The sequence below is a fragment of the Panthera uncia genome, chromosome E1 (assembly GCF_023721935.1).
Source record: "Panthera uncia isolate 11264 chromosome E1, Puncia_PCG_1.0, whole genome shotgun sequence".
In the NCBI taxonomy this organism is placed as follows: domain Eukaryota; kingdom Metazoa; phylum Chordata; class Mammalia; order Carnivora; family Felidae; genus Panthera; species Panthera uncia.
The window spans coordinates 12402503-12413820 of NC_064814.1; the positions used below are offsets into that span (position 1 = coordinate 12402503).

Sequence of the window (11318 nt, forward strand, 5' to 3'; positions counted from 1 at the left end):
TCTTCCGGGATACCTTCTTCCATCTCTTTTCTGTCTCAGTAACACACTTAGAGCATCTTTCTACTATATTTGTGTGGCCTCTTGACCTATTTGCAAAGTCATTGATACTTTTTAGTTCTAAAACACTAGAAATAAGGGAACACTTATTTCTAAACACTTATTTCTAAAACACTAGGAAAATAAGGGAAAAAAAAAAGAAAACGAGATATGATTGAATCTAAGCCCGAGGTTGAACCTCCAGACTGACTCGCCCTCCCCTAGACAGTCACATTTCCACAGGAAGAAAGGTTGCAGCTGCTCTTTAGAGAAATTAGTACACTTCCTCAACATAATGCTCCCTTGTGGAGGTTATGACTAACAGGGGCCAAATTAGAAAGCTGTTTATTCACAGATACTCATCGTGTAAACACACCAGAGAATACTGAATAAATCAGTCATATGCATGTGGTACCATAACCATTTCAAGTCAAGCTATTTTATTGTCCAAGAGACTCTGTGGTCACAGGAGGCCCGTTCTCAACAGCAGGAGCCCCAGGGAAGTGTCCAGATCCTCACTCCTCAGCACTCTGAGTGCTGATGTAGTCCTGGAGAAGCGCCTGCACCTCTGCCCGCCGGCTCATCTTGGTGGCCTTGCCCTGGAAGCGGCCTTTCTTCCCGGCTCCTTTGCCTTCCAGGACCTCAGCCACCCTGGGGAGCAGAGAGACATTCAGGCAGGAAGTCTTCAAGGGAAAGGCCACAGAAAAACCAAGGGCAGCTCAGAGTCCTTCCCCACAGCCAGGGCCGAGGGGAAAGAAAGATGGCTTCTAGAAACCCTTCTTAAAAATACTTGCACATATGCAGAGATATATGGACCATGTTTATTGTAAGAGTGAAGAACTTGGGGAACAAAAAATGAACTAGTATTTGTTGTTCTACATATTTTTTTTAAAAAGCGTGAATAACTGGATACAACAGAAGAGTCTAGAAATGGGAGGCTAGATAAATTATGGCAACACTCCTGGGAGTGTCCACTAGGGGTAAGGAGCTGCGGACACAAAAGCCTGTGGGGAGCAGCAGTGAAGCAAGCTGGGGGGGGTGAGTGAGAAGGGAGGGGAATGTGGACAGAGGGACAAGCCTGTCCTGTCTGAAGCAGGCAGTCACCACCCAGTTCCTCACAGCTATTGCCATGTGGGCCCAGTGTTGCCAGAGCATGCCTTTCTTTTCCTTTTGTGAGAAATGCTAGAACTCTACATTTTTATGTATAAATCTCCTAGTTTTAAAATGTAACAACTAACTTTGAAATTTTAAAATCAGGGTGCCTGAGTGGCTCAGTCGGTTAAGCGTCTGACTCTTGATCTCAGCTCAGGTCTGGACCTCAGGGTCCCGAGCTCCTGGCCTGTGCTGGGCTCCATGCTGGGCATGGAGCCTACTTAAAAAAAATAAAATAAAAAATTTAAAATAGTAAACAGCCCAAACTAATCTGTAGGCCACATCTGGCTGCCTGTCAGGAACCTCCACTTTAATTTCTTATGTTTTCCTTTGAAAACTCATCAGAACCAATCAGGACTTTGAAAACCCTAAACACCAGAAAGAACAGGGGACACTACACTCTGTATCTAATTTAAAGTGAGAAAATATAAGGGCACCTGGGTGGCTCAGTTGGTTAAGTGTCCTAGACTCTTGATTTTGGCTAAGGTCATGATCTCACAGTTGGTGAGATCGAGCCCCAAGTCGGGCTCTGCACTCACTGCACAGAGCCTGCTTGGGATTCTCTCTCTCCCTCTCCCTGCCCCTCCCCCGCTCAAGTGCGCATGCTTGCTCTCTCTGAAAATAAGTAATGTTTTTTTTTTAACATTAAAAAATAAAGTAAGAAAATATAAGCAATGAGGGTAAAGAAATTCAACAAAGTTCTAATTTTCCCATGACAATTACATCAATGCTGATTTTTACTTAGTCTTAAAATCCTAATCTCTTCTCCAGAATAGTTGGTCTGTGTCTCTGCTTTGCTGGTGCCTTAGTCACCCGTTTTATTGGCCTAGTGATAATACAGCACCTGAATTCGTGCGTCATTTATGTTATCTCAATTTCTAAAAGAAAAAACAGAAAAGCATAGGAGATTTGGAGCAAAAAAGACCTAGGTTTGAGTCTCAGTTCTACCAACTGTGAGATCTCAGGCACATGATATGTAGTCCCTCGTCTGTAAAATTAGGAATGACTGCGGTGATAATTGTTCCTGCTCAGCCCACCTCATATGCCTGTGATGTGAATCAAAATGAGATCACAGATGTGGTGGCCCTCTTTGTGGGTCAAGGGCTCTACTAGCAGGTTAGTGCAGACAGTCCACAGATTACCTGGGGCCCAGGGTTTCCACGGCTTCAGCTGGCCCTGCCAGTAAGAAGAGCCCAGCACCTTTCTCATCACCCACAGTTAAGAACAGGAGGGTCTCCTAGGAGGTAAGATAAAGAGAAGTCCTGATACTTGAGAAGTAGGGTCAATCCCCCTAAATGCTGCCCTCTCCTCACTCTCAAGATCAGACTTTTGCCCTTAAACCATGAGTGATGTTCCTGATGAGAGATAATGCAGCCCCTATGCTCTGGCCCACCAGGGCCAAGAAACTTTTTTGAGAATGACTATAGGAACTTAGGTTAAACATTAAGAAGGCAGAAGGCTGCTGACCATGGCCAGGCACTAAATGCCTTTTGTGACCTGACTCCCATCGACTTTTGCAGCCTGCCCACCGCTTTCCCTCACACAGCCTGCGCCTGCCACTGCCTAAAGCTGCCTGTCTCCCTCTGCCTGGCTACCTTTGCTTCCTCATCTGATGACCACTAGGCAGTTCTGCAGGCCACTCCCCTGGGGGCTCCCCACTCTTTCAGGTAACATGTTGTTCCACTTCCAGCATTCACCGCCCGAAATTAGAAATGTCACCATACGGTACATTTGCCTCCCAGACTGGAGAGTGAGCTCCTTGAGAATCAGTATGCTTTACACAGGACTATAAAGAGAGACATGTACACTGTTTGGCCCGGGGCAGGTACCCCAAAGAGTGTTTTTTGGAGTAAATGCAAAAGAGAGACCTGGAAATCATGAAGTTGCAGACTACCAGGATGGCACCAGAAGCCAGAGGAGAAGGAAAATGGAAAGGATGGCCTTCAAAGGGCCTAGCCAGCCCCATCGCTTCTAAAACCAGGCCCTTGGCACATATAAATGTGGGTGGCTTGGAAGAGTTTCAGCTCTGATAAAAGGAACTCAGAAGCTGGTAAATATTGCAGCCCCAGAGAGGTCACTATCACAGATCTCACAGCTACTGCTAAAAAAAAAAAAACCAGTACTGAATGAATTTCAATTCCCTACTCTTCATGCATTCACGGGAGGGACTTCAGCTAAACTAATGCCCCTCACTTAGGTCTCTACCCAGGAGAGATCAAGAATCTCATGCTCCTCTTACCTCTGACCCAATCTCATTGGCAATGATATTCATGAACTCAGAATCCCCCTCCTTCCTACAACAAAGGACACAGACGTCAGATCCAGCTTGGAGCAGGAGATGGGAAGCTGCAGGAAGCCCCTCTCCTCCTCATAAGGCTGGCCTTGTGGCAGGCTGTCTGTGCGAAGCCCCAGACTCTCTCAGCAAAGACAGAGAGTGCTGGCTGAGAGCCAGCAACATGTCCTTCTCGGCAGTTTATAGCATGCTTTGTATTTATTTCTGTCTCCCTTCAACAAGATCGGTCAGGTAAGGAGACATCTGTTAGATGGTGAAGGAGGTGAGGGAAGGTGGTAATGAAAGTTACAGTGTTACTATGAAGATGCTCTTATAGAACCCAGGAAATCTGGAAGGTAACACATCCCCTCAGGTCTGCTCAGCCTTGAGAAAGCAGTGAGTGACCCACCCCCTCCCACTCTCCCCTGGTGCAGTGCCTCCCACTAGGCACTGCACCAGGGGAGAGGCTGAGCCCCAAGCCCAGCAGCCCCGTACCCTGTGTCTCACCTATGTAACGTGACCACACCTCCCCAGTCCGGGCTGTTCCGCAGGCTGTGGGCAATGTGCACGGCCAGGTCTCTGAGTAGATTCAGGTTGTTCTGCAACAGATGCCGGAACTCAACAGACAGAAGGAGTAACGGGAGCTCACCATCTTCGCCCCACTTCATTCCCCCTCACTCCGGCTCTGATGAACTGGTTAGGCCCTCTCCAACCTCCATGGAATAAATCACCTTCTGCAAGAGCTTGGAAGAGTTCTGTAGCTTCTTCACTGCTTCCACGTGATCCTCTGCTCCACACCTGCAGGAGAAAGCTGTGTGGTCACCTGCCCGGCTTCCCAAACTGCTTTTGGGATGAGGTGTATATCCATGATGCCCTTCTTTCTTAAAAAAAAAAAAAAAAATTTTTTTTAACGTTTATTTATTTTTGAGAGAGAGACAGAGACAGAGAATGTGAGCAGGGGAGGGGCAGACAGAAAGGGAGACACAGAATCCGAAGCAGGCTCCAAGCTCTGAGCTGTCGGCACAGAGCCTGACGCGGGGCTCGAACTCACGGACTGCGAGATCATGACCTGAGCTGACGTTGGACACCTAACCGACTGAGCCACCCAGGTGCCCCACCATGATGCCCTTCTTGATAGTCTCCCTCCAGATGGGGACCTGGGGTCCTTCCAAGGAGGCTGCCTAAGCAACTGACGAAGAAGATATAAAGGAATAAACCATTTTACATGGGTCTGACTTACCATCCAAAGTGCTTCATCACTTATGATTGCATCTTACCCCCCTCCCCGTCCGCCCCGAGATAAAGAGAGAACTGTCTACCCCACAGGTAGGAGAGCTGAACTTGGGGTGGCCAGGACCTGAGACATGGGGGCAGCAGGGAGCATACTTAAGCAGCGTGGTCAGTGCTTTTTCAGTTCCGTGGCTTCTCTCCATCCACTTCAGCACCCGGTTCCCAGCCAGAAATGCCAGGTTGGTTTTGTTCTTTTTCCCCTTCTCGGTGCCCAGAATTTTAATGACCTACATGAGGCAAGGGAGTAACACAAGCACAGGTATAAACTGAAGTGGGTGCCAGAGCCGAGGGAGGAGATCCCTAGACCTGTGCCCCAGCTGGGAAGCACTGAAGGAGTGACTTCAGCCGGGCCTCCTCAGCTGTCCCCCTCGATCACGCTCAGCCCTCTCATGATCCCCACTTCCCTAACACCCTCTCTCCCAACCACTCAAGAGCCCTTCTTTACCCACCTGAAGGTCACTGAGATTGCTCACATGGGTCCCACAGCACATGTTGGAATCAACGCTCTCGATGGTAACAACTCGAACGGGCCCAGCATGATCGTCGGGCAAACCCCGGCCCCTCACCTAGAACACAGCAGAGGGAGAAGGGCTGTCTGAATTTTGATGACAGGCCCTTGGAGGGCCATTCTACAGACGCTGCCGCACTGGCTCTCTCTCACCTGCTCCACCTCAGGGTCATCCAGGCTCAGCTCTCGCACATTCACAGGCAGGCGGTCTCTGATTTTTTCATTGACGCTCTGCTCAATGGCAGCCACCTGCTCTGCAGTCACAGAGGGGCTGTCCAGCTCAATCACACTCCGGAGCCGCCCTAACTCCCTGCCAGAAGAAGTGCAGCAGTCACAGGGTGCTGATGATGACAGTAAGAATATAACAAAGTCTACAAAGAATGTTCACATAAATTCTCTTATTTAATCCTCACAAAAACCCTCCAAGGTAGAGACTGCCAGTCATTTCCTTTTTTATGGGTGAGGAGTAGGAAGGAATGTGATCAAGATCATGCAGCCAGAATTCACCCTCTGGCTCTCTGGGCTCCAAACTCCATATTCTTTCCTTCTCGCATCCTCATGCTTCCCCTGAGACACACAAGGTCACCCACCACCCCCACCCTAAGGGGAACAGGAGAACACAGCAGATTTTGAACCCTATCCTTTCTTTTATCCTCCTACCCGACCCATTACTGGGAGAGGAGCTGGCAGTCTGGGACCTGCGACCTATGGTTAGTCTTAGGTCCCCTGCTCACCAGGATGTGGTCTTCAACCCAAACAGATGGTCAGCAACTGCTGTGATGAGATGCTGCCCTGAGCGGAGAGAGCAAGAGACAGGGTAGAATGAGAAGTGCAGCCAGCCACATGCTCCCTGATATCATCACAGAGATTCTCCCCGTGGAAGACCTGCCGGGTACTGGCTAATAATACTCTTATGAGATATTTTACTGAAAATCCTCACAAGAACCCTACAAAAAGCTTTACGATGCCATTTCACAAATGACCTCTATCAGGCGTCTGGGGGAAAGACAATGAGAGCTGGGACCAGGATGACTGTGCTAACAGTGGAAGGAAGTGGAGAGATGTTCAGAAGATAAACTGCCAGGACTCAGTGGTTGGCTCTCCCCAAAGAGGTGTCTGCACTGACTTTCAGGATTTGAGCAACCAGGTGGATGTTCACGAACACCTGGTCTGGGGGAGGAAATGCCTATTTAAGTCCATTTTGAACACGTTGAATTTAAAGAGCCTAGGAGATATCCAGGTAAAGCCAAAAAGTGGGAGGTTGGTAAAACTCAAATCCAGAGGTTATTCTAATACTTTTACTTTAATTGTTCACATTGTTATAACATTTATCACCTACTGTCTGAAACGGAGCTGATTCTGATTACGTCTGTCCTTTCCAAAAGGTTAACCCCCAGAGAACCCAAAGACGTCCCAATCATTATGGCATTCCCATCCATGGCAACAGCCCCTCCTGCAGATCCCCCAGGCCGCCCCGCCTACCTGAATGCTGCTGCATGTGGTCAAACCTTCGCTCCCAGTCCACCCGGACCTGGACTTCAGTCCCTGGGGCCAGGGCTGTCTGTGTGAAATGATCAGCCTGAGCCCCGCGGCGGGTCACTCGCAACACAGAGATGTCATTGATCGTACCGTGGTCATCAGGCTGGGGAAAGAAGTAAGACTAATCAGCGGTGGGAGACAGAGCTCACCTTAACTCCTGGATACAAAGACCCTCTAGAGAACGTATGTGAGAAACACACCCAGAATCTGAGATTCCCTAAGGGACAAGAGGCACTGTCCAGTGAGGTGGTCCACTTTGTTCTGTGAGGGGATTCTATTCTCTTCACTCTGAACACCCATATATTTTGTTCTTGAGAACAAAACAGCAGACTTAAAACAGAGATTATAACTACAAAAAACAAAGATTTTAGTAAAACCCAAAGAAATGTAATCATCACTCTCACTGCCTTTAGATTCTTATCTTCCAAGAGTTTCTAAAATGGTTTGATTTTCCTTCCATCCTCCACACTACTACTAGAATTAGATACAAAAATATTCACTCATTTTAAGGACGCCTGGCTGGCTCAGTCAGTGGAGCATGCGACTCTTGATCTCCAGGTCATGAGTTCGAGCTCCATGTTGGGTGTAGAGATTACTTTAAAAAAAATAAAGAACAAAAACATTCATTCACTTAAAAAAATATCTAGTGCCACCTGCTTACAAGATCTGGCCATGACCCCAGAATACAATATAAACAAGACAAAGCCCCTCATGGATCTTAAGCGTCTGGAAAAAAAATACACACACACAGGTCACTGCAATATGATCTACAACACGCTATAATGTAAAAAAGTACACTGTTCTAGAGGAGTTCACAGGAAAAAGACCTAATAGTCTCAAGGAATTAGGGAAGAAACGTATACAATGAGTCTTTCTATAGTTGCCTGAGGTTACAGGTCTTCCATCAGCAGAAAACCCCTGTAATAATGACGCTGATATGAAATTGGAACTTTCTCGCTATCAAGTTTACTGACCATGTTCTCTCGTTTCACTTCTTTGCCTAAGTACTTCATGGTTCACCACAGCTTCTTGAATGAAGTCCACACACCTTAACACATCCTTCAAGTTCCTCTGAACTGACCCCAACTGACCTTTCCAAGGTCACCTCCAGCCTGTCATCAACACACACCATAGGCTCCAACTATATTAGACTACTTGCCTTTAACTAGACCTGTCGGATTCCTTCAGCCTTCCCTGCCTTTGTCTGTGCTATTATCCCTGCTGGAAAAAGCCTCTCCCATAACGCCCACCTTTTTGCTGTTATTACCCTCCTTTCTCCAGTTCATGTTGGACCTTGTCCCTATCCCATCACAGCACAAATAAGCCTGTCCTCTGTTGTGCTCCCTCAGGGGGAGCGTTTCCAGTCCCTGTCAAACACCCTAAGCTAATTCCTAATTCCTTTGCACTTGTTTTCTCGCTGCCTGGAATACTTGCTCCTTTCCCCCAAACACCATTAGGTAACTGCAATGGTTTACCCACTCCCTTCACTTAGGTCTGTACTGAAATAACTTCCCCCCTACTTAGGAGAACATCCCATGACTGTCTTTCCCTCAAGCTTTAATTTTCCTTAGAGCACTTACCAAACCAAGCACTCTATTTTATCTATTCACCATTTTGTCTGTCTTCGCCGATAAATATTCTCTGTATGTAGAGATACTGTCTTGTTCACCCCTTATCCTCAGAACCTGGAGTAAGTACCCAGGATATGTTATGGCCCAGTAAGTATGCGTTGGTAAGTATCTGTTGAATGAACAAACGAGCCGAATTGAACTAACTTCCATCTGTATTCATCACGGCTGGGGCAGAGGGGCAAGAGGGCATTTCCTGAGCAGAAAGGAATGAGGGGCTTCCTGGGAGCGGGTCGGGGTGAGGCGCGGGCCTGGTACCTGTCCCCCGCCCTCGGGGAAAAGCAGCGTGTCTTCCAGCACCACTTGGAAGCCACTCAGCACTTCCTTCTTGCCGTTGCTTCCTTCGGTCTGTAGCTCCGCGGGACGGCAGGAGACCACGGTGGTGGTGAACTGCACAGAGAGGGACACAGAATAAGGCGGACCCCAGCCCTCAAGACACCGGGACTGAGTCTCTCCCCGCAGCCCCTGCACGCGGCTCCATCTTCCCGCACCGCCCCATCCGCCCGGCAGCCGCAGGTGCCTCGCCCAGCCGGCCGCACCTCGCGGGCATAGCTGTCCCGCTGACACCGGAACGCCATCGCCGCTGTCTCCCGGGACGCGGAGAGACGCGGGAACCCTCGCACACTGGACGGCCCGCGGGAGGACGGAGAGCCGTGCGGGACAATCTTCACTGAGAGCGCGTCTCCGCGCAGAAGCACGAGGACAAGGGACGGGGTGTGGCTTGGACAAATTTACCGAAAACGCGATTTGTAGACGTTCCGGGGCGCCTAGCACCTGTTTGAAGACTTTGGCAAGGACCTGAAAACAAAATAAAACTGCGCTCGGCCGGGATTTGTCAAGGCACTGAGGTCAGCCTCGGCTGGGGAAAGAGGAGGTTGGGGCGGGGGGTACTGACATGGATCCAGGGCACTGCTGCTCAATAGAAATTAGTGCAAGCCATATACGCTAATGTTTCAGATTAACAGATCCAGAATATTATGTCATTTAATAAGTGTAAAATTAAGTGAGATTTTTTTTTTCTGCACAAAATTTTCAAAAGCTGATGTGTATTTATGCTTATAGCACATCTCAGCTTGCACTAGCCACATCTCGGTACTCAATAATCACATGCACTCAATAACCACATGTGACTAGTGTTACCTAACTGGACAGTGTAGAAAAGAAAGGCTAACAGAAATTAACAAACTGTAATCAGCGCCTTAAAACGTTAAACAGATTAAATGTTAGAATTAACTTCCTGCTTTCTTAAATCAAATAATAAAAAGCTTGAAGACGCCAGGTGTATCAGAATTTAGGATTTTTTCAGATTTTAGGCAGTAATGCAGAGCATACCCACCATGTGTTTTGTATGTGAATGTATGTATGTGTTTATGAACCCCATGTGTTCCATTTGGAATTCTGGAGCAACATCATGTCATCCAAAGCATTACTATTTATGCTGAGAAATAAATGCACTAAATAGAATAAACGAATACTATAAATAGCTTCACATCATTTTAGGTCAGGTTTTGCTGTCAAATGAGTTTTGCTGTCAATTTTTGTAAGTGGGTTTTCAGATTTTTTCTCGGTTTTCAGAATTGTGGATAAGGGAGGGACATATGCTATACAAGTTCAAGTCCCAACTCTGCCACGTATTGTTACCCGTTCAATCACCTATGAATAAAACCTAATTATAAAGTTGATATGAGGTTCAAAATTTTTATTAAGATAATATATAAAGACTTAGTAAATTGTACAGCATGATACAAGTACAACTTTGTATTATCAGACTTTTTAAAAAGCTTAAGAAGTAATGTCAATAGCAAAATGGGCAAAAGGTATGGACAGAGCACCTTAAAAGAAATACCAATCACTAATAAAAATAAACAACGAACAATCTTATAATTAAAAGTAAATTAAGTCGAGTACAATTTTTTATCTTTGTGAGTATCTAAAAGGTTTTGAAGAACGGGCCACTCTGTTGGTGGGAGCAGGAATGGGTCCAGTTTAGCTAAGAGCAACTTGGGCAACAGCTATCAAAACGTTTAAATGTATCTACTACTCTTTGACCTAGCAATTCCACTTCTAGGAATTTACCCTACAGATATTCTTGCCAAACATATAAAGATCTATTTTTGAATCCTTGTTGCAGCATTTTTTGAAAACTGAAAAAGACTAACAACAACCTAAATGTCCCTCAGTGAGGAATCGGTTACATTGTGGAAAGTATATTTAGCTGAATACCATGTAGCCATGAAAAAGAGATCTATATACACCAACTTGGAAACAGCCCCAATATATATTAAGTTTAAACAAGCAGGGTTTAAATGTACATAGTATGACTTCAAATGTGTACACACACTGCATTTGCTTATAGGTCTATTAAGTTTACAAAAATTTTTTATATTTTATTTATTTTTGAGAGAGAGAGAGAAAGACAGAGCACAAGTGGGGGAGGGGCAGAGAGAGAGGGAGACACAGAATCCAAAGCAGGCTCCAGGCTCTGAGCTGTCGGCACAGAGCCCGATGTGGGGCTCGAACCCAGGAACCGTGAGATCGTGACCTGAGCGGAAGTCAGTTGCTTAACCAACTGAGCCACCCAGGCGCCCCAAGATTTAATATATATTATCCTATATGTAAGTAACTGTATGTTTGTTTCATATGTATTGTTTTATATATCAGCTAACTATATAATACAATATGATTACATAAGCTATAAGTATTAATGCAAGTTATGTGTACAGTGTATATACATATATAGATATATCAATTTATCAGAGAAACTATTAACAGTAGTTACCTCTCTTAAAGGAGTACAAATTCAACTTTAAATTTTATACCCTTCTATACTATTTTAATTTTTAAACTGTATCTATATATGATTGACATAAACTTTTGAAGTTTAATTTTTTAA

The 11318-nt window shown here is 46.1% G+C and overlaps 1 protein-coding gene across 1 annotated transcript; it reads right to left on the reverse strand.

Annotated features, from left to right (window-relative positions):
• Window positions 1-455: 455 nt before the first annotated feature.
• On the reverse strand, window positions 456-9110 carry AARSD1 (alanyl-tRNA synthetase domain containing 1). Its single transcript, XM_049636181.1, has 12 exons — window positions 8965-9110; window positions 8684-8815; window positions 6741-6900; window positions 5993-6050; window positions 5412-5568; window positions 5200-5316; window positions 4847-4977; window positions 4192-4258; window positions 3968-4059; window positions 3428-3482; window positions 2331-2425; window positions 456-687 (listed from the first exon to the last, which is right to left on the reverse strand). Exons 1-12 carry the CDS (start codon window positions 9001-9003, stop codon window positions 552-554), a joined length of 1239 nt encoding a protein of 412 aa, XP_049492138.1. The 5' UTR covers window positions 9004-9110; the 3' UTR covers window positions 456-551.
• Between the last annotated feature and the right edge of the window lie 2208 nt (window positions 9111-11318).